The 22,680-nt window shown below is 50.3% G+C and overlaps 8 protein-coding genes across 8 annotated transcripts; 7 read left to right on the top strand and 1 right to left on the bottom strand.

The window, feature by feature from the left end:
* Positions 1–481: 481 nt before the first annotated feature.
* Positions 482–2,520, top strand: APUU_80279S (uncharacterized protein; the record flags this gene model as incomplete). The annotated part of the gene is made up of 2 exons (XM_041696541.1): positions 482–532; positions 613–2,520. 2 exons carry the CDS (start codon positions 482–484, stop codon positions 2,518–2,520), a joined length of 1,959 nt encoding a protein of 652 aa, XP_041562162.1.
* Positions 2,521–2,963: 443 nt separating this feature from the next.
* APUU_80280S (Dabb family protein) lies at positions 2,964–3,435 on the top strand (the record flags this gene model as incomplete). The annotated part of the gene is made up of 3 exons (XM_041696542.1): positions 2,964–2,982; positions 3,038–3,266; positions 3,330–3,435. 3 exons carry the CDS (start codon positions 2,964–2,966, stop codon positions 3,433–3,435), a joined length of 354 nt encoding a protein of 117 aa, XP_041562163.1.
* A 298-nt stretch (positions 3,436–3,733) lies between these two features.
* On the top strand, positions 3,734–6,052 carry APUU_80281S (uncharacterized protein; the record flags this gene model as incomplete). The annotated part of the gene is made up of 4 exons (XM_041696543.1): positions 3,734–3,799; positions 3,856–3,941; positions 3,995–5,030; positions 5,081–6,052. 4 exons carry the CDS (start codon positions 3,734–3,736, stop codon positions 6,050–6,052), a joined length of 2,160 nt encoding a protein of 719 aa, XP_041562164.1.
* A 452-nt stretch (positions 6,053–6,504) lies between these two features.
* Positions 6,505–7,578, top strand: APUU_80282S (Ldh family oxidoreductase; the record flags this gene model as incomplete). Its single annotated transcript, XM_041696544.1, has 1 exon — positions 6,505–7,578. The coding sequence occupies one exon, from the start codon at positions 6,505–6,507 to the stop codon at positions 7,576–7,578; it is 1,074 nt and encodes a 357-aa protein (XP_041562165.1).
* An 836-nt stretch (positions 7,579–8,414) lies between these two features.
* APUU_80283S (uncharacterized protein) lies at positions 8,415–8,750 on the top strand (the record flags this gene model as incomplete). Its single annotated transcript, XM_041696547.1, has 1 exon — positions 8,415–8,750. One exon carries the CDS (start codon positions 8,415–8,417, stop codon positions 8,748–8,750), a length of 336 nt encoding a protein of 111 aa, XP_041562166.1.
* A 722-nt stretch (positions 8,751–9,472) lies between these two features.
* FDH1_3 (bifunctional alcohol dehydrogenase/S-(hydroxymethyl)glutathione dehydrogenase) lies at positions 9,473–10,937 on the top strand (the record flags this gene model as incomplete). The annotated part of the gene is made up of 6 exons (XM_041696548.1): positions 9,473–9,493; positions 9,558–9,572; positions 9,652–9,766; positions 9,817–9,952; positions 10,027–10,664; positions 10,723–10,937. 6 exons carry the CDS (start codon positions 9,473–9,475, stop codon positions 10,935–10,937), a joined length of 1,140 nt encoding a protein of 379 aa, XP_041562167.1.
* Positions 10,938–14,476: 3,539 nt separating this feature from the next.
* On the bottom strand, positions 14,477–16,130 carry INO1 (inositol-3-phosphate synthase INO1; the record flags this gene model as incomplete). Its single annotated transcript, XM_041696549.1, has 2 exons — positions 14,477–15,374; positions 15,424–16,130. The coding sequence occupies 2 exons, from the start codon at positions 16,128–16,130 to the stop codon at positions 14,477–14,479; spliced, it is 1,605 nt and encodes a 534-aa protein (XP_041562168.1).
* Positions 16,131–20,009: 3,879 nt separating this feature from the next.
* Positions 20,010–22,448, top strand: APUU_80286S (LIM domain-containing protein; the record flags this gene model as incomplete). Its single annotated transcript, XM_041696550.1, has 3 exons — positions 20,010–20,091; positions 20,153–20,296; positions 20,350–22,448. 3 exons carry the CDS (start codon positions 20,010–20,012, stop codon positions 22,446–22,448), a joined length of 2,325 nt encoding a protein of 774 aa, XP_041562169.1.
* Positions 22,449–22,680: the final 232 nt, after the last annotated feature.

Here is a 22,680-nt window from a genome sequence, read left to right on the forward strand (position 1 = left end):
TGTAATAAATACTTAGCAGGTAGGCTGAAATGCAGCAATATCAGAATCGATACCCGTATATCTAGATGTTACTAGAATCCATTGTTCTGGGTGGAAGTGAACGCAGAATTCACAAAACAACAGTTCCTCAATGGGGACATTGGTTCCGTGCTGCCACTGTTTCTTCAAAGTGGCTATATTGATCAAACGATGGAAGGAAGGCAGTGTTTGGCTGTCCATGTGTGAAATATTCTCACATCGGCGAAGCATTGAGTCTGTTTTTCTTGACCTATTCTCAACACAGGGAATCGTGGCTTTTGTCTTCTCTCACATCAACCGCTGTCTTCTTCTTTCCAGTCTGTGTGTTCCTCAGCTTCTTATTACTTTCCTTCATTCAATTCCTCCCGTCCTTCATCAGGATAGGCCAGCTCAGCAAGCCAATACACGTCCGTACCAGGATTCTCTCGAACCCTTGCAGTCATTCTCATCTGAGCAGCTAGCAATGGAGCTGGAACACCTTCCCACTGAGATCTTGCACCATATTTGCCTCTTCGTACGTATTTCAACCGTTTTGGTTTTAGTCATTCATCATAGTTCGTCCTTCTATCTGCAAACCGTGTTAACCATGAGTAGGTTCGAGATGATTCCTTCCATGACCTTTCTTCCTTGAGCCGGACGAGTCGAACGTTGTTCTCGATTGCCGCACCAGTATTTTACAGAAATCTTATTGTACATTGGAACGCTGAACAGAAAGATGGCCCTGAGATGGCAGTTGCGGAGCTGCATAAGGCTGGGCTCGGCCGCCATTATCTCAAATACGCGAGACAGCTCGATATTTTGTGCTATGATACAATGACGGAAAGTATTCCACAATCAACAACAAATGTGTCTTTAAAATTCAGCAGTCATCGTGTCGAGTTTACTAGCGAAACATTTTTGGGCGCATATTTGACTGAACCCTTAGAGCCTGGTCTTGAACACCTTTGGGTGCCAATGATCCGAGAATATGGCAGAACCCAGAACTGGGTGACACCTCTCGTGGTCATGTTGAAGAATATGGACAAGCTGATCGAATTTAACTACCATCTGAAAAGCTCCTTTCCAGAGAGTATTTTCGATTGCATTAAAGGTCATCACCCTTCCTCGAGATTGAATATCTTGGGATGCCAGTTTGTGGCCCTCAACGAACATGATTCCAGACCCCCGATAGGCTTCGAGTACATCAGCTACAGAGAGCCCATCCAAGCTTCCATATTTGACTCCCCGACTCTCGAAACTTTCACACTGTATTATCCCTGGAAAATTCAAGGTGTTCCCCCACAATATGTGCACGATGAATATTTCTTGACCCTTGCTCGAGTTCCGAATTTGAAGCATCTCCGGATTTGGAATGTTTCCACCATGGAAGTCATTGCTAAGGCTGGACCGGAGACAAAACAAATTCTTGGTCATCTTGATCGGACAACATCAGCTTCGACCCTTGAGTCTCTCGTCTTTTTCGGTGGATGTTACCAATCGTGTGAGCGTATTATCCTCAGAATATCGCGCATCTTTGATCTTTCGCGCCTTCGATCATTGGAGATACCCCTGACAGAGGATATGACTCTCCTAGGGAAAGTAGCCCCAATCCTGCATAGCATAGAGCGCCTCTCCGCCATGCGCCATCAAGACAACCCAGAAGATCTACATATTTTTCGCGATGAGAGTCGTGCTGTCGAAGCAATCCTGTCATTCAGGCCATTAAAGGATCTTCGAATTCAAGTTATTAGAAGTTTTGATGCGCTCCATACAATCCTTCTGCACCATGGAGGATCTTTGCGGAGTTTAATCATAGAGCCAAGCGGTACTTTACACGACGCTCAGGATAGAGCTGATGGAGGCTATAAGTTTCCTCGACTGGATTGCCATAGAATTCGTGAATTGGCACGCCTGTGCCCAAATATCGCAGAACTACACCTACAAATAACGCGGTCAGCAGGTGACACCGATGAATATGACGCGTATAGAGCACTTGGTGAATTTGCCTTTCTCCATACTCTTTTCATTGATCTGCAATGTGATCCCCGACAAGAACCCCTTGATGTCGATGCAGAGCTCCCGTATGAGCAAATTTTCATGAATGCAGCAACCGATGAGGTTCTGGCAATAGCCATCTGGGATACCATCGCCTCTCATAAGATCGGCAAAAAGCTGACGAATTTGCGTTGTACACCATTTGGGCAGCCCTTTTATTCCACGACCTTGGATTATGTTCTTTCCATCCTCGGTAAATCAATGCTTATCAAACGACAGGATTCTCAAGGGCCCAATTCCTTGGAAGTAACTGCGATTGGCGAGGCTCAACGATGTCGGCGGGTCAAGGGGTATCTGTGGGATATCGGTGAGTATGTAGATTCCGAAGAGGGTGAGACTGAAGACGAGGAAAACATTATTCCAGTCCTGGATGAGGAGATCGGGGATGCTCTCTCCCACATTTGGCCCGGGTGTTGGAGGACTACTTGGCATAGCTTTCCTCAGGTTGAAAATGGTTACGGTATATGAAACCAGTCAAGCATGGGGCGTGTGGTGGTCAGTACAAAGCTCGCCTTGCTTGGGGCTCGGTCAATATGTGGTATAACTATGTCTTAAGCGACCTCTGGGTTATACCTCCTGCCAAGAACAGGTCATCTTACTAATATCTCTCTAGTATTTCAATAATATTTGCAAGATCGTATCTCGTTATTATCCCAATTATCCAGGCCATTTCCGGGTTGCGAGGGTCGACGGACCGCATCCGCCCGTGGAAGGAGTAGATTATTCGGAACTTGTCCGTTGCGTCGGTAATCCCCGTCTCAGCTATATTCCTTGCTGTTTCTTTATTAGAGGGTTGCGCCAGGTAATCTCTTGATTGTTCAAGTTTGATATCAGTTCTACATCCGCTTGTTCTAGTGTCCATATACTCTACATTTTCTCATCCTCAGATATACGCTCACCACTCCATCACAATGACTCTAATTCATATTGGTTAGCCTAATTCCTCGTTATTAACCGTCTAGCTTACACCGAACTCACAATCCAGTCCTTTTCAAATTCCGCCCTGGAATTAGCGATGAACAGAAGAATGCATTTATTCGAGAACTGAAGACATTGAAAAACCTCCCCTCCGTCAAAAACGGACGGCTCATTGTTGGGAGCCCCAGTGTTACGGACCCCATTGAACGCAGCAAGGGCTTCCAGATTGCTCTTGTGAGCTACCATGAGGATTTGGCAGCATTGGCGGAATATCAAGCGAGTGAAGAGCATCACCGGTAAGGAATTTCTTTTCGATGTTCCATGATATCGTCTATCTTTTGGCTAATTTTGAGACGTAGCGTGACTTCTACGTACTTTATTCCCTACCGAGAGGACCTGGTCCGGTTTGATTTCGAGGTGGATGCTGAGGATGAATATATGTGCCAATTTCCTTTGTTAACCTAGACGTGTTGGGACATGACCCAAGAATCTTCGTTTTAGACAATTTTATGGAATATAAAATCCGCTCGTCGGGTTGACCTCAATGTTACGTGGGACACGGGAATGTCCCGCCTGCCCGCGGTCCTCCCGCCAGATCTTTTCTTCTCCACAAATCTTCTTCCACATACCAAAGAAGCGCCTCTACCGGCAAAAGTATCAGAGCATCACTTTATTTTTGATTGCCAGTAAAAGGCAGTTATTGATCGGCCAAATTCACTCTCCATTACATATTCGCTTCATTTCAGTTCATGTAAGAACACAAATGGACTCACCGAGAAGAGCCCGGAATCGGGCCGCCTGCAAGCGTTGTCAGCGACGGAAAATCCGCGTACGTCTAACCGAAGTGTGATGGCCAAAGAAACTAGAAGCTTATCAGTCTGGCAGTGCGACGGCAATATACCGTCTTGCGGCTCGTGTCGGAAGGCCGGAGTTTCCTGCATCAATGATGGCAAGCAGGAGGTCCATCGCTCGTGAGTCTTCTTGGGCTCCATTTGGGGTGATTGGCAATACTGACGAGTTGAAGATACATCGCGAATACAGAAAGTCGAATAAAATGGCTCGAGTCGATTATACGAGATCGATGCTCCGACGTTGACCTCAACCGACCAGACGGGCCACAGGGAGCCCTGGATGAGGACCTGCGGCCTGGAACGCCGGACGAGACTGGAGCTAATGTTCATCACGATGCATCATCAGACGACATCCAGGAAAGAAGACAACCTCAAGTTGAAGTTAGCCCAAGGATCATAGTTTCCCAGGACCAGGGAGTCCTGCAAGAACCACCACAGGCATCCGGGGTCAATGAAGAGCCTCAACAAGCGCATGAGATCGGTCTCGTGTCTCTATCTCCCGGAGGAGACCCCCGATATATCGGTCCTTCCAGTGGCTATTTCTTTGCGAAACGCATCCTAACAAGGGCCGGCTGCCGCGGAATACCCAAATCATCACCCAGTGCACCTTGGGATTCAGCACACCTGTCTCTCGAGTTACTAAACACGCCTGCGGCAATGCCAGCACAGAAGCAGAGCACGATAGAGCTGACGACTAAATATTTTCGGACGGTCCATCTTCTATACCCGTTTTTGCATGAACAAGCACACATTCAAACTATCGACAGGGTTTACGCCTCGCACGAACACAACCCTCTCGAACTCTTCCAAGTATATATGGTTTTAGCAATTGCCTCATTGAACCTTTCACGTCAGTGCAAGGTACATCTTCCAGTGGAAGGTTATTACGCATCAGCGATGAAACATGTGGACTTTGTTTGCAACCATGGCTCAGTTACTTCACTCCAATGCTTACTACTTTTGATGGTGTATGCATTGTACAACCCATCATGCAACATCAACATCTGGAATCTGAACTACCAGTGCCTTGCGAGTGTGATTGACCTGGGGCTTCAACGAGATGTTCGAGCATCGTCATCGCTTCACATATCAGTGTTTGATCAAGAAATGAGAACCCGTATATTCTGGGTCGTGTATACATTCGATCGAACAGTCTGTACCATGATGGGACGGCCAATTGGAATTAGAGACGAGGCGTGCGATATACGTGTAAGTTCTACGAGGCTTTGCATTGGCATAATTTAATCACCATCGTCTAGTTTCCCCTAGCTATATCAGATCATGATCTTAGCAAGATTTCGCCTGACTATCAGACCTACGATAAGTCGACATCTCACACCTCATATTCCATCCACTTATTCAAGCTGGCTCAATTGAATTCGGAAATAAAATATATCATGCACAGCATAAATCGAAATGCTCCCGCTTACGCTTTACCTGCCGTCAGAAACATTTTAACTTGGCAGCAGGACATGATGAAATCTCTGGACAATTGGTGCCAAAATATCCCACACCAGCCACGCGGGGAGGAATCTGAAATAGTGCTGCTGTGCAAGGCCAAGTATCACGAGACGATGATCTTGTTGTTGCGGCCGAGTCCGGGAATCCCAAATCCCTCAGACGAGATTCTTGGCGATTGCTTCAACCATGCTCTCATGTTGCTTCAAGAGTTCAGTGCATTATATGCTACGGGGATGCTTCTCTATAACCGACTCGTCGTGCATTCAATATTTCTTGGTACATTGGTCATGCTGAACTGTATATGGAAACTACCACGAGCTGCGGCAAGGATTCCCGTGGACGACCTTATCTCAAAGTTCAATACTTCGCAGAACATTCTTAGTAGCATCGGTGAACACTGGTCGGAGGCTACACGAGCGCGAGACTGTGTTAGAGAGTTATCGACAATGACGATTCAGCGGCTCTTAAAGACTCAGCCGGCTCAATCGGACTCGCAGTATCAAGCCACTGACAATCAACGGTTAGCACCTGAACGGCCTCAGCACCAGTATCAAGTCGATAGAAGTCAGGGCCAGGCTACCACTGAAGGGCCCGCGAACATCATAGCAGATACATGGCCCATTGGAAATGCACAGGCGGTGTTTGAGCCCCCCGCTTCTGAATTCTCAAATTTGTTTGACGACTTTCTGCAAGGAGATTTCCCGGGTTGGAGTGGAATGTCTGATATTGATGGTCTCATGTGGGATATATTCAACAATGGCCCGCAATGATATCCTACTATAGTGATTAAACCTGGATCTACTCATCCACATATGAAGCAACCTTTTTCCACGTCGAAGGCTCTGATCTAGTGGTTCGTTCTTATAGTCTATCAGGACATCCGATTTAGAGGACGGTTAAATCAATTAACAACGGCTACGGTACATTGCTAACGGAATCGGGCCGAGTGAGACCGTATCGTACTCCGAGTACCGTCAGTTTCGGTGAATGTTGCAATCTTCCTGTACCTTGTAAGGCTTACCGGCGTTCCCCGCGGCGGAGTCCTTCCGAAAAACCCACCTCCACCACGCGGATGCCAACCGTCAACGCACTTTGGATCTTGAACCATAAAAGCCTCGTCCACCGCGGCCATTCTGCAAAGATACCGGGATAACTCGAAAATCTAGCTCAAAGCTTCAGCTCTCAAGTGTCTAAAAATCAAAACTTTATTGATCACCTCACCATGTCTGGACCATCAGCTACAACACAGCAGATCCACCATATCAAACCCGCCGATCTGGAAAGCTTCGTCCACCGCGTGCTAGTCGCCAACAATGTCCCCGAAAGCCACGCCTCCACAGTTGCCAGCTGCCTCGTGCAAGCAGATCTCCGCGGTGTGGACACGCATGGCGCCAACCGCATCCCCTCATACATGCAACGCATCCGCCAAAAAGTCCTAGACCCATCAGCAACCCCAGAACTGCACCAGATCACACCAATCGCCGCGCAAGTCGACGGCAAAAATACCTTCGGCTTCGTCTCCGCCCAGAAAGGCATGCAGCGCGCCGTCGAAATGGCCCAGGAATTCGGCCTCGGCCTCGTCTCCGTCAAGCACTCAAACCACTACGGCATGTCCGCCTGGATCGTCCAGCAGGCAATCGACGCAGGGATGATGGCCCTTGTCTTCACGAACTCTTCCCCCGCTCTCCCGGTCTGGGGCGGGAAGTCTAAACTCATGGGCGTGTCCCCGATCGCCTGCGGAGCTCCCGCTGGCAAGGAACGGCCGTTCATCCTAGACATGGCGCCGTCTGTTGCGGCGCGCGGGAAGATCTACAAGGCGCTCCGTCGCGGGGAGAAGATCCCTACGGACTGGGCACTTGATGCCGATGGGAATATCACCGATGACCCTGCCCGCGCGCTTGAGGGTGTGATGCTGCCAATGGGGGGACCCAAGGGTTCTGCTCTCTCGGTTATGATGGATGTGTTCTCTGGTGTCTTCTCTGGATCAGCATTTGCCGGCCATGTTACGGGGCCCTATGACCCGTCAAAACCGTCGGATGTGGGCCACTTCTTGATGGCTATCAAGCCAGATTTGTTTGTTAGCCTTGATGACTTCAAGGAGCGCATGGATTATTTGTATCAGCGGGTTGTTGGGAGTGATAAGATGGGAGGTGTGGACAGGATTTATTATCCTGGGGAGATTGAGCAGATTATGGGGGAGAAGAGGTTGGATGAGGGGATTCCGTTTACGGAGGTGGAAATTGAGAACTTGAATAAAGAGGCTAGGCTTGTTGGTGTTGAGCAGCTGAAGTTTTAGTAGGAGGGCTTCAGCGGGTACTTTATAAATGTGGTGTTTCTTGTCCTGGCTAACTTGAGTGATTATATTCCGTCAAGCATAAAAAGTTATAATATTTGTTGGATTATGGGGCGAGGTTTACTGCAGAAGGGAGGTAATGATTAATTACCGCCATAGCTTTACTTAGTGGTTACTATCAAATTAACAATATTAGGGTTTAGAAACGACACAGGACCGGCGCACTGCGCAGGTTGCATTTGAGGCAACGGTGCCTGCAGGTGCATATGCCCGACTGGAAGTACCTAAGTGCAAGCAAAGAGCTTGATCTTGTAGCTATTCAACACATTCGCCAGCACACCTGTTCTCCTTGCGGCTGCAAAATACAAGGACCCTTTCCATGTTCTAGGGAGTTTCTCTGTCAGTCACGTACGGGACCCTCCGAAAAGACGAGGCAATGATTCGAAGGGCTGTGATTCTCAATCGAACAGCCGGACTGTGTCTGCTGCTTCCCTTCTGCTCTTCAGCGGCTTTCAATGTCATTGACTACTTTGTGAGTCCATTCTCTAGAGCTCAGGCCCGCCCTGGCTGACTGACCATCAAAGGCGCCACCGCCGCTGAATTAGGCCAGATGCTCCTCCCGTCGATCATCGGGCTCTCCGTAGCGGCAATCGGGTCGGGCTTCATCGTCTCCCCGATCGGTTACTATACGCCGCGAATGCTCCTGGGATCTATCATTATGGCCATCGGCTTGGGATTTCTGACTAGCTTCACCCCCTCTACCTCACAGTCCACTTGGATCGGGTGGCAGGCGATGTTCAGCATTGATCCGGCTATCCTTTCCACAGCCGTGGTCCGTGATGCAGACGGCGCTAGATCCGAAAGATATCCCCGTGGGCATGGCGGGCGTGGGATTCGCGTTTAGCATTGGCGCGACAATTTCGATATCTGTGTCGCAGAACGTGTTCGCGAACCTGCTGCGCGCGGGGTTGGATGCGGGTGATGTGATTAAACAGGGTGCCACGGGGTTCTTGGAGCATGTCGCGGATGATCAGAAGGGGCTGATCGTGGGCATTCATAATTCTGAAGTTACGAGGACGTTTTGGATTGGAGTTGCGGCGGCTTGTGTCGGGTTGGTGGCGGCGCTTTGCATGAGGTGGAATTCCGTCAAGGCGCCGAAGGAGAGAGAAGTATAACTAACGTCCCTAGTGCAATTGCTTAGTATGATAAAGAGTATTTTTGAATTTCATCTAATTGTCGTTATCTTAAGGCCGGGAGTTAATTTTCCCACCTTGAATTATAGGAATTGACGCTGTAGCATGACGCTATCCAAGAGCTTGGCGGGCACGGGCCAAAACATCGGCAGGAGGGCCGGAAATTTTGACCATTTTGGGAGGAGCAAGATGCATCTCCAAGAAGAGATTCACGACTTAGCAATGATAAGAGCTGCTTGTCCAGGCTCTGGGGTCGATAACCCACTTCCCTGTGAAGGCCGCGATATGTAGGTGCCAACAAGCTGGCATTGGCTATGAACTTGTACTCTGTAAGTTGTCACCCACCAATTTCTCCAACGCAGTGACCAATGACTCAACTGGCATGCGGAGAATGAGGGGACACTCCAATATGGGCTGATTCCGCTGGATTCGCTGGGAGTTGGCAGCGGGTGAATGCTGGGCGAGACGCGGTCGCGGTAGACAAGAGCCCCTCATCGAGAACCCCACCCCCTCCTCCCCCTCACCACGGCCTCTTTTCTTCTGCTGCGTCTTTTCACTTTCCGGCGGATTCCCTCTACTTTCCCGATCCTTGATAACAGCTTCCGGCTCTTTCTATCGTCCGTCATCTTTCTTCTTCCTTTCCATCTCTTCCTTTCTCGTCTCCCATCTCTCCAGCTTCAGTAGCTTCCACCCACATCATCATCATGGCTAGCACCGTAGGCCAGGTAAGTCCTCTACTCCCTACAGTCAGTCATCTATTTCTACTTGCGCCGATACTAATTGCTGCAGACTATCACCTGCAAGGTAAGAAGACCAGTCGTTCGCTGAAGAATGGATAAACAATGGGTTTTCCGTGTTCGTTTACCAACTGAGATTTGTTTAGGCCGCAATTGCGTGGGCCGCCGGAGAGCCCCTCTCCATCGAAGACGTTGAGGTCGCACCTCCCAGAGCCAACGAGGTTCGCATCCAGGTTCACCACACCGGTGTCTGCCACACAGGTTGGTTTTCGAGTGCGCTCAACTGAGCTGAATTTTGCTGACAGCCACAGATGCCTACACTCTCTCCGGAAAGGACCCCGAGGGTGCTTTCCCCATTGTCCTCGGTCACGAGGGTGCCGGTACCGTCGAGTCCGTCGGCGAGGGCGTCACCTCCGTGAAGCCTGGCGACTATGTCGTTGCTCTTTAGTATGTTTTTTTTTTTTTTTCTTGATTTTTGCGGGAGCCAGACGTAAAGAGCACTCGTCTAACATTTTTTGCAGCACCCCCGAGTGCCGGGAATGCAAGTTCTGCAAGTCTGGCAAGACTAACCTCTGCGGCAAGATCCGTGCCACTCAAGGCAAGGGTGTGATGCCCGACGGCACCTCTCGTTTCAAGGCCCGCGGCAAGGACATCCTCCACTTCATGGGTACCTCCACCTTCTCCCAGTACACTGTTGTCGCCGACATCTCCGTCGTCGCTGTTACCCCCAAGATCCCCACCGACCGATCCTGCCTGCTTGGCTGCGGTATCACAACCGGTTACGGTGCCGCCGTTGTCACCGCCAAGGTTGAGGAGGGCTCCAACGTTGCTGTTTTCGGTGCTGGATGTGTCGGTCTTTCCGTCATGCAGGGTGCTGTTAAGAACAAGGCTGGCAAGATCATTGCCGTCGATGTCAACGACACCAAGGAGGAATGGTCCCGCAAGTTCGGTGCCACCGACTTCGTTAACCCCACCAAGCTCAACGGTCAGACTATCCAGGAGAAGCTGATTGAAATGACCGACGGCGGTTGCGACTACACCTTCGACTGCACGGGTAACGTCGGTGTCATGCGCGCTGCCCTCGAGGCGTGCCACAAGGGATGGGGTGAGAGTATTGTCATTGGTGTTGCTGCTGCTGGCCAGGAGATCTCCACTCGACGTAAGTTAACTTTTGTCCTTGAGTCTTCTATTTGCTTCGTTTGCTTACCAGTTTCCAGCATTCCAACTCGTCACTGGCCGTGTCTGGAAGGGTTGCGCCTTCGGTGGTATCAAGGGTCGTACTCAGCTCCCCGGTCTCGTAGACGACTATCTCGACGGCAACCTCAAGGTTGACGAATTCATTACCCACCGCGAGGCTCTGTCCAACATTAACACCGCCTTTGAGCAGATGAAGGCTGGCGACTGCATCCGCTGCGTCGTTGACCTGTCATAAGTCATATAAAACCATGTTATGTGTATGTAGTTTGAAATGAGATATGAAAAGTTAAATAACAAATAAATGTCATCATTTTTGGATGTTTTTGTATGGACTTTTCGAAACGATATATAAAATTTTGGGAAAGTGAGGAAATAAACTGGCTACGAAGTAATTATATATGGTCAAAGTGATGCCCTCAAGGTCCTCAACCCAAAGCACACCGACATCACACCTTCTATAACCAGTAGTACTACTACTAACAGGGTACCAAGAACGCGTGGCCATCATCCGACCGGCCGAGCCTGGATATATTCTATTCCTCGGTGAGGTGGAAAGGCATGTAAACAATCAGTAGAAGCAGCTAGAGTCGTTCCGGAACGTACTTGGCTCGATCGATGATATATAAGAGTAATCAAAGCGACCACCGCCCAACTCCATGGCTCACCTCAAGACGCCAAAAATCGCACTAAACCACTTCTTTTCCACCAAGGTTCCTTCCTTCCAAACTTATGGTATCGCGGGATTATTATCGGAGATGCACCCCCATTCCCGTCCCCACCCGGACTTTACCCCTCAGGTCCCTCAGGTCCCTCTTCATGTCCCCTCTCTTCCATTGCTTTCCAACAAGCTGCCAGGTCCATAAATATACAGTACTTATACCCATTTGGTTGAATATATTTATATAATCTATCAATCCAAGCTGCATATCCAGGGAAATACCAACGTTAGCTTGTTTGAGCGTCTAAAACTGTCAATACCAACACACATATATATCTACTGTTACAACTACCACTCATGAATTAACACCAGTCTACGGAATCGGAGACACCCCAAAGTATCCATATTCGATTCTTTTCTCCGCACAAGCCGAAACAGAAGAGGGTATACGAGCGACTGGGTATCCACCTTGGGAGTTGGGATTGCAGTGAGGGGACGGGATCGGATCGGGCTCGGGTCCGGGTCCGGTTCCGAACCGGGTGCCTTGCCGAACCGGGTTGTCTTTACAGAGTATAAATCCTTTGGAGGGATACTGAGCCAACTAATTAGCGGCGTTCCTACGTCGGTAGGATGATGGAAATAACTTAACTAAAGGATCTAAGTGGAAATAGTAACTAAGGCTTTTGTTTGTATAGGTACTACCTCTGATGGGGTAGATGGAGGTACGTACTTTAACTAGCCTGCCTCTTTTCTGAATTAATCACCAGGAGCTGTTGTCTGAACTAAAATAGGCTCCTTGACTAGTCAGTACTGGCTTCTTAACTAGAAATAGATCAAGGTAGGGTTTACGGATACTATAACGTTGGCCGGGATCATGTGGTATAACTTCATAGCCATGACAGATAATGCGGTCGAGATCGGGCTTGCCAGCCATGGCACTAGGTTGTCAATTTCTTGTTGGCTACGTTTGTATAGCCCTTGACCTTGTGTTGATCGTCCGTTGTTTATCGGGGGGTTTCAACCCTAAGTCCATGTGAACGACAGGTATACGTACTTTTGGAGCCCAGGAAAGAAATGACCTTGAGGAAAGGTTTGGATAGAAGTCGAGTCGATGGTTGGACACCTTTGATATATTAGTGGATATTGGTGATTAAACAGACGGTTGTTGCTTTCGTGAACTTTGGTAAAGCAAGTAGAATAGTAACTTATGACCATTTTTGTGTTCTGACTAAGGAGTAATGACGCTCTGCAATGACCCTCAACTTTCAAGTAACCTTTTCATCTCCTTCATACTACTGATCTGCAGTATCAAGATGAGACCAATAAATTGGATTACTAGGCAACTTCACCTCTCCTCACGCAGCCGACGCACGGTGCTACTTTCTAACCTGGAACTGCTACCGCTTGGACTGTTACTCCTCATAACAAACTTCCTGGCAACCGCCGACATCATCTGCTTAAGCCTGTGCAGCCGAACGCTGAAACATTCCATAAGTATTTGCGACTTCAAGCCACTGCGCGACAGGTCGCTAGCTTTTTCCGTCTTCACCAGAGTAGCCCGAGACCTCCCTCAGATGTTTTGCTGCTACTACTGCGCAAAACTACATCGTATCATCGATGTTCGCCATCCAGCATGTACCGGGGCCCTTGTTCACAAGAAATGCCCAGATCTGGGACTATATTACCGGGAAGGCGGACCACTGCCGTCGCTTCGGTGGTACGTATCTATCCACCGCCTCTCGAGCCGTTATCACTTCCACCACTGCCACCTAATCGCCGCGCTGTAGAACTACTACTGTGGCAGCCGCCACGGGATCAATACTGACACCCTGGCCTACACTGAAGTGGTGGATTATCCCGCAGCTCCTGCAAGAACGACGTTGTTGTCGGTGGAAGGACGGATCTGCACGCCTGCTGGGGGAGCTTGCCCAATGCCATCTCTAGTCCTGCAGATACAGCAGTGGATGTTATTTCACGATGTTGATATCGCTTCTGACTGGGACGCTAAGGTATCTGAATGGGTGCCCCTTGATCACAGCATTTGCGGCTCGCAGACGCTGCGTACTCAGGAGATAAAGGACGAGATTCCATCTGCTATTCGGCAGCGGGGGTTCTGTCGGGATGGGCTGTCGACTGCTGCAAAGTGTATGCAGTGCTCGACTTGCGGTGTTGAGTTTGAGATCTCCCTCCGCGACTGTGGCAAGGATGGAAAGGCGCTGGTATCACTAAATGGCTAGACCTCGGGGCGGGGATAGACCCCAAAGATCCGAAATGGAAGAAGAAATCTACCCCAATTTTCCATGACCCAGAATATACACACGAGTTTGCTTATGTGGTGGCCAGCTCGGGGGAGACTCGACGGCTATTTCGTGAAAGCTCTGATCAAGAGAGTGACCCAACGCGGCGAAACGAATCATACTTGACGGGGAGGCGATACCTTTACGCGATGTGGAGGAGCTCGGGAGGCGTGTACTACTTACTCCGTCGCTAATTAGCTTCTCGATCATGACTAAATGATACAAAGCTTGGTATCGACCCTTGGATGTCTGGGTCTATCTAGCTTAGCAGGTAGGCGCTTTTAGGGCATAGTAGCAGCATTCGAACCAGCATCGCCTCTAATAAACGAACCCAGGAGAGTGCATTTACAGGATGTGCGTGAGACTCGAGTAGTTGCTGAAGCTTCCTTGTCTGATGAGCAACGACCGAGTCGGGGAGGAACCCAGCTCGTCCAGAATGGAAGGAACGACCCGGTGGATGGTACGAGGAGGATGCGGAAGCCCGGGGGTTGCTTGTTAGCTCCTGGTATGTTTTGTTTTGAAAAGTAGATGCGTACTGAGTTGCAGAATACCTTTGGTACAGTCAATTCCGTTGGTAAGACACCAGGAGGGCCCTCTCTGCAGTCATACTTAAGGGATGCTCGGCCGCGCAACCACCCCTAAAGCTATTGAGCCTACGGTTATGAAGGAGTCGCTACAAAACTACAGGGGGGCATCTGGAATCAGGTAGATCAATTTGGTTGCGTTCATTGCATTTCTTCAAGGAGTGGCTATAGTTGGCGAACAGAAAGGGACGATTTGCGTGGAATTATCCCGCGAGGAAGAGTTCCGAGTGCGACTCTAGAACAGCTTGTGCTCAAGAGTCATGTCGGACTCAGGCTGCAAGCCAACACAGGCACGGAAGATGTTGGTGAGAGCGCTGCGCTGCTTGGCCAGGGAGTTGACAACTGGGGTGCCAGGTGGAGTCAAGGGAGCCTTGAGCATGTAGCTCAGCACACTGAGGACGCTGTGGAAGCCCTTGTATTCAGCGTCGTCATCGGCCTTCCAGCTAATACGAGTCATCATCTCGGCAAGCACAACCAAGTCAATGATGAGAGGAGAGGCAAGCAGCGAATCCTCACAGATGTTGAACAAGCTGATGGTCTGGTGACCTCCCATGAAAATCTCCGCATAGTACTCATCGAGAGCACGCTTGTTGTCACCAACGCCAGGCATGTACTTGATCACAACACAGTGGTCGGGGTGCTCATCCTTCTCATACAGAATGTGGTTGGCAGCAACCATGTCATCGACTACATTGGACTTGGAGATCTCCTTGGAACGGAACTGCTTTTGAGAGCTCAAGTTCTTGCCGTCATTGTTACCAAGGTGGTTGTAGCTGGCAATCGAGGTAAGTTTGATACCAGCGTTGATCAGAAAGTCAACAAGAGCCGACTTCATCTTGGTCTGGCCAGACTTGAAATCGTCACCACCGATGAAGGCATTGTGCTTCTCAGCGAGGTCAAGGGCACCGGGAACAAAGGTGTTTTGGGGGGATCCATTGATGAAAGGAGTCTTGTCCAAGATACAGGCAACCGCGAAGATTGTCGAGGGGGAGACTTCAGCGTGACCAGTCTTGATGGAGTTCAGAAGGTTGTCGGCGGTGTCGTTGACGCCAGGGACGATGTCGGCGTAACGCTCGGTATTGGCAGTCCACATGACGATCACTTTGTCGAGACCATTTTCAGCCTTGAAGTTGCTGTTTTAGTTAGTACAAATCTCTCTCAATGAAGCCCAGCTAAACTTACCGAATGTCGGCCTGGATCTTCTCCACGTGTGCCCAGGTAGCCTTAGAACCCTCGAGGACGTTGTCGGCACGGTCCTCCTGGTTGGCAGCGATGAAGTCAGGGTAGTAGACACTGGGAAGGGGCTTCAACTCGGCCATCTGCTTGCGAACAAGCTGCTTGAGAGTAGGCTCAAGGACCTGAGCACGGTCCATAGAGTCAGCAAGGTTCATACTGCTGATGTCCCAGCCGCCAATGACAAGATCGTTGGGGTGGACCATAGGCAGCATATCATTGAAGGGAATGTTGATCTCGTCGCCGGTCTTGGAGTCGGTTCCAAGCTTGATGGTAGAGCTCATGACAAGAGACCCATAGTAGTTGGCAGCACGCGGACCCTCCTTGGTCTCCCAAGTAAGGTTCTGGCGGTTTCCGATAATACCGGCAGTCACGGTGGAACCGTTGTTACCACCCCAGCCGACCATCATCAGACCAACCTTGCCAACCTTACGGTCGACCTTGAACTGATAGTTGGCCGCCTTGGGGGTGGCGACAAGCTTACCATCCGCAGCGCGGGTGATATCGGTAGTATGATAAGCATAGGTACTCTTGATTTCATTGTCGGTGTACTCGACATTGGGCGAGTTGACGGTAAATAGAGGGGCGCGAGCAGCATGAGCGGACCCGTTCACGGCGCCACTGGCAGCAACATCCGAATTTGCGTGGGGGGCCATTGCGTTCAGAATTTCGAGAGTAATTCAGGAACAGTTATTGACGTATATGGCGGGATTGAGGATGTTCGATTAACGCAATGGTTATTTTAGTGGGTGTATAATATACTGGCTGGTGCTCCGCCACGGTTGGATGAGCGCCGGCCGTTGAACGGGTGGTGCCGCCTAAAGAACGAACAAGTTAGCAAATAGCTTCTGACATGGTGGAAAATGCAGAGCACGCCCAGATAGCATTGTCTCGCCTCTCAATGGCTTGACACAGTGGGATGGTGTTCTGCAGAGAACACAAGAGGTGAGGACTCACGAGTTAAGATGTGTGGAGAAAATCTTGACGGTGTTGAGAGATCACGCCTCGGAGAAGAGTGTGATCAAAAGACCTTAGATAAAAGCAACTGTAAAAGCTTGAAACTGAGGTCAATGGAGTGTTTTGAGGTGGAGAGAAGGAGAGAAGGAGGAAGCCGGAAAGAGGGGAGGGTCACTTTATAGCGGGACACTAGAGTCCGGGTCACGTTTATCTTATCCGTCGCGGGACCCGAAAAAAAACACACTATCGTTCCTTCTGGGCGGGCACCCCTCCAAGGCACCGTATGCAGCCAATTGGGCTAGACTCTTGCTTTCTTCATAGGCGGGGCATTTGGACACGACATGACTTGAAAACTGGGCGAGGAGTTGCGGTGAAGAGGCATCGAAGTCTTGTCGAGTTTCGACGTATTATCACTATCAGTCACCCCCGTTACCCCTCATACCGAGAGTTTGCTACCACAAGTGCCCGGTAATAGCTTTCTGATTTACATAACTATCATTTTCTTTGTTGTCATCCAGGCTGTCCAACTCTTCGCTTCTGCCCAATGGTGTGCTCTACATGTAATCGCTGATTTACTATAACTACGTACACCTCGGTTCGATACTGTTGAGCTCCTGTGGTTCAGCGATCCACCGAAGGTCGGGGGGCCCGCATTAGGTACCTTGTTTGATTCTCACTGCTTTCGCGGTTCAGCCAGCTGTCACTACCCTCCTCCGGGTTTCGAAGATTGCATCAAACGGCAGAGGTTAACGACGATAAATGGTGCTGAATAGATGTCGAACGCTGGGCAAACAAGTTGGGGCAAGAGCCTTTAATAACATGATGCGCTCTCCAGTCCCCAACATTTTTTTTTCAAGCACTCCGCAAGTCCACAGTCTGGAGGTGACCCGCATTCAGACGCTGACAGGACTCCGCTCACATCACCATAGCCAAGGGGCCGGAATCGGAAGCTGCAGATGTGACTGAGAGCGCCGAGCACCGAGAAAACGGTTTCACTGGCTGAATTTCAATAATGGGCGAAACTAATGCGGTTCTTGAGGGTGCATAAGAATATCCGCGAGGTGGTTAGGCATCATTATTTCGGGTGTTGGCCTCCGATTTATGCCATTCCTCGCGACGAAAGTTTGGGGGCCCCCTGGTTTGTGCGCTGCGGCGGAAAGCTCGGATGGGGTTCCATGGTTTGATTCTTCCTGAATGCTGCACCCCCTGAAAGCGGCCGCACGCGGCGATGATAGTTCGAAATCTTCAATCGGGGCTTATTTTTATTTTCACTAAATGAATCGTCATTCATGCTGGCTGTTGTTCTTCCAGAATTATCTCTGCGACGCTGGTCCCTTCGTCTCTGAAGAAGATCGGCCCCTGATGATCCAAGCGAGCGCCTCGCCGACTTCTCGTCAAAGCCCAGTGGAGCTGCATTCTTCGTTCGTTCCTGCTGCTGCCAAGGGTTTAGCCGCGCTTTTCCGTTTAAGGCTGAGTCTAACCGGCATTGGTAATTGACATGTGAGACCAATGTCTGAAACACCATGATCGATGGGCTTTCATGACGTCGGATCGATGACTTCACTAAATGGGGCAATGATTAGTACGTATCCGCACTGGGTGTAGATTCAGGGGGTGTCTTCACTGCCTTGACATCGCAGTGCTTTCGGCGTTTTCCAAAATTAGATAATGACTGACCGTCGCAGATCGATCGACTCGGGCTGATCGACCATCTCGAAACTTTCGTCCTTCGACCCAATGAGACATATTTGGCTCACTCTACGGGTATTTTAAGATAGAAACCAGAGTCCAGAGCCAGGCCGCCAGACTTGCCAGACAGTTCGATTGATCTACAGGTGGGTTCGCATGAAGTTCATGCCATCACTGCCAGTTACGCAGTTAGAAATAGCTCTCGTGATTACTCCGAGTCAAAGGTGTCATCGTGAACAGAAAATGAGATCTCACTAATAAAGTTCAATAAGCTCGGGTTTCTGGATTCCATGGGAGAAATATGTCCTCACGCCCCTCGCCTTGACTGGTGAGCGTCCAACTAGGATAAGGAACCCAAGAGTCTATGGCTAAACTTGTGGCTCATGGGGCAGATTTTTGATTCCGATGGCTTGTTCCGATAATTAGGGGACAAGCTGAAACCTACTCTTTGGCGGCACTGGTTGACAGTGGGATGAAAACTTGGGAAAAGCTCTCCGTGCCTAGCCGACGGTTTCGGCCAGCCCGTGGGACTACCATGGCGTTTCGTTCAGTGACTACTACTCTGTACTAGAATTCTCTAAAATCTTACCCTGCCTAAGAACGCCAAGTGCGAGTCGCACTCCCATCGGCCAATCCAAGGTACCAAACTTGACGAGTTCATGCCGAGTTTGTAAATTCAACAATTATCGGACCCCAAACCATCAGTTCCGGTGTATGTACGTGTCCGTGGGGTAGGGTCAGGGACCCCAAGGAAAGATGACGAAAGAGACCCATGGGTATCCGTAGTTGATGTGATATATACTCCGTTTGAACCTTGGAGTTGTTTGATGTTCGAAGTAGGAGGAAAAAGCAATGTTACAGCGTGGTCCCTTGTGGATTCTGGAGGTTTGCGTCGGAGAAGCTCGTGCAGGCTAGTCGCAAATCTGCAAGGATGTGCGTCGATTGGAAGCAAATGCGGCGAGGATTCAAGGTGCTGATCAGATGAAGTGACAGAGGGGTAAGAATGAGCAAAGCACGGATGGTGGCTGTGGTGTCTTGACTGTGTTGTCAATGGTCGAATGGTCGGCCCCTGAGAGATCTGCAGAGAGATAGACGGCTCACTGAGTCGGTGCTCAGGGGCTAGTGGCCGGACTAGCCTTTTCAGGAGGATCGCACCTTGGCTCCATCCGGATCTCTGCACATAAAGGGTTGGCTACTCAGGCTAGTGGGGGGAAGACTTGGGGGTGGAACTGGAAAAGGGGTAGCGAGGTCGATAACCATGAGACGACACTCGACCCTGGGAGGCTTGCTGGTCAGTCAAGAAGAATTTGTTTGCAGAGAATGTAGAAATAGATGGGGAGAGAATAACGTCTTGATGAAGACGATTACCTACCAGGCAGAGTAGGAGACTGTCGGGAGAGAAATTGGGATGAGAAGGCTGACGTTGGGAACGCGTGTTGCTCGGATGGTTCTTACGGAGTAGTCTTGTCTTCTCTTGAACTTCAACCGCACGAGGGTTGTCGTTGGCTCCGGCCCACAGTCGCTATAATTATTGTGATTATTCATTTCTTGTTATTATGGTCGCCTCTTACCATTGGTCACTCTGTCACAAGATTAATTAATATCGTTGCTATGATCCCCCGGGTAGCCTTTCTCGCTCTGGCAACTTCGCTCCGTCGCCTTTCGACATCATCAACAACCATCGACTTCAATCATCACAATCTCGGTCTTCCGTATCTGAGATTGTTTATCGGGGGGAACAGGGAATTTACGCACCGCACCGCCTGACGAGTCATTGTCTCGACGAATGCACGACCCATGATTGAATTTAGCTTCAGTCTCCCAAATCGGATGATTTTCTAACAACGGGGGATTGACCACTCTGGAGAGCGCGCGGCGCGTTTGTTAAGATGGCAGGAGGTGGTATGATGATAAAGTGCTCCGACTGTGGGAGCAATGTAGATATCCTTGCGATGGGAGACCATGTCTGCGGTAAATCTCCGACTGGTACCATAGCCAGGCCCCCGATGATGCTAATGCTCCCCGCCCACAGGTACATCGCGAACACCATCTCCTCCCCCGCCTGCACCTCCTCCCAAGTCGGAATTTCGGAGACCAACATTGGGAGCAGAGGATGCCTGGTCCATCAAAAACGGGCGAGCAGGACCGCCGTCACATATCGATCCTTTTAGAGCTAGTATGTTTTCCCCTAGGCATCATTTTGATTCGTTTAATAACCAATTTGTGTAGACCAGCCGTTTCTCCAACCTAATGGTGGGCAAGACGGCAATAATTCTCTTTTCCCATCTCCTCTTTCACCCTCTCCTCTTTCACCATCTCCGGGGTCGCGGTCACCGCTGCGCACTTCGCCCCTCCCTCAACCCCCTAGTACAGCAAGCAGCAACGGCGAGAGTTTCCCTAGCTTCCCTCTGCCTCGATCGATGTCCGGGCGGCGGGTTAACGGGATGGCATTCAAGGATGCCATTTCGGCACCATTAGCCACTTCTCCTGCATATGCAGATGCAATGAACAGGGATGTTGATCAACCTCCTCACAGTGCGCATTTGCCATTCGAGGACCAACCACCACCACCACCACTACCGAAGGATAACGCATACTTCCATCAACACAATGCTTCAATAGAGAGTAAAAGCAGCTATAGAACCTCTCTGGCGAGCACCAGGTACGGCGATCGAAATTCAAAAAGATCAACAGCAATCTCAAGCCGGTCGTTTGGAAGTGTGGCGTTGGCTGGGTACAGATATGAGGAAGACATCCCCCCTATTCCGCAATCTCCTCCAAACCTGTTCCACCAGTCAGTTTTCTCGGATTCGTCAATGTCAGACACGTCCTTTAGGCGGGATGGCAAACACGACGTTCACAGTGGTTTCGATTTCGGACCAGGGTATCTCGACAAACCAGCAGCGAGCCCTCTACGTGCATCATCAAATGCGGACTCGGAACGTTTAAGTGGTTCTCGTGGATCCGGCGGGCTATTCTATCACAGCCCTTCGGAGAGCACCTATGGGCCTCCAGTGGATTTGGCTAACGAAGCGGAACGATCAGTATCGCCAACCGGATCTAACAAGACCGACTACAAGGTTTTCAAGCCCTCGGCGTCGGACTATTTACAGCCAACTCTGCCAGAACAGAATGAACAACACGAAATTCCTAGGAAAAAGTCGGATGCTAGTAGCGAAAGTGCCATTTCAGTGTCCAATTTCGCTCGTGCCCTTGGTCTCGACATTTCCGACGAGGCCGTGGAGGATTCGACAGCGTCTTCTGACTCTTCACCTTCAGAAACTAGAAGCGGCACCTCGCTATCTAGCGTTCAATCGGACGTGAGCTCGTCCAGGCGAAAGCCCTCCGATCTGCCTGCTCTCGGCCCAGTCGTTGAGGAACCTTCGAAAGAATCTCCGGCGAAATCAGAAGATTTCCTGGATGAAGCCCACCACACGCAAAGTCCCATGACTCTCGAACCCCCCCGCATCCCCGAATTTTTCTCCAGCCCTGACTCCCCAACAGACCCAAGCCTTGGAAAGGGTGGGCTGTCTCTTATTCCCGAAGTGCCTAATGACTCGGAAGACATGGAAGAGCCCAAACCACTAGCACGATCCGAAACGCAATCTTCGACCCGTCCACAACAAGGAGGAAAGCCACGAGGACCCTGTCGAGGCTGCGGCGAGGTAATTCTAGGCAAGTCCATCTCATCGGCCGACGGCCGTCTGACAGGCCGCTACCACCGCGGATGCTTCGTCTGCTTCCAGTGCGGCTCAGCGTTCACAACAAACGACTTCTACGTCCTCCGCGATCGCCCCTACTGCGCACAGCACTACCACGAAAACAACGGCTCCCTCTGCGCCGGTTGCCGCTCTGGTATCGAAGGCGAATACCTCGAAACAAACGAACGCACCGGCCCCGGCCCCGCCGACCGCCAGAAATTCCACCTCGACTGCCTGCGCTGCCGCACCTGCAACATCGATCTCCACGGCGAATACTTCGAATGGAACGGCTTCGTCTACTGCGAGCGTGACGCCCGCCGCGCCGCCGCCTCAGTCTCCCCAAATCGCTTCCGCCGTCCAACCATGCCCTCCTCCCCTCTCGCTCCTCCAGGCATGATGCCTCCTCCAGGCCGCGGACGACCACCTCCTCCAGGCTACCCCGGCCGTGGTCGTGGCCGTCCCCGCCCACCACCAGGCTCATTCGACGGCTACGGAGCACCCGGGCCAGGACGAGGACCATACCCACGCCCTCCACCTTCTCCAGGTCCCAACCCCAGCCACCTCGGCCCACCAGCAGGCGCACGCCGCTTCCCTGAGCGCCGAACAACCAAATTGATGATGATATGAACGTCCCGTCTTTTTTTTAAACTGTTATTTGTTTTCCGGATTCCAAATATACAGGCGCTAGACTGGAGGCTTTTTCTCTTTTTTTTTTTTTGCTCTTGTACTATTATCATACATTGTTGTTGCATGTATCACCACGTCTTTCCTTCCTTGACTTGATTCACGTGTCCGTCGGTCCGTCTATGTCTTCTGGAACGATCTCATGCTCTTCCTCTCTTTCCTTGCAAAAGAAAAC

This window comes from Aspergillus puulaauensis, chromosome 8 (genome assembly GCF_016861865.1).
Source record: "Aspergillus puulaauensis MK2 DNA, chromosome 8, nearly complete sequence".
NCBI lineage: Eukaryota > Fungi > Ascomycota > Eurotiomycetes > Eurotiales > Aspergillaceae > Aspergillus > Aspergillus puulaauensis.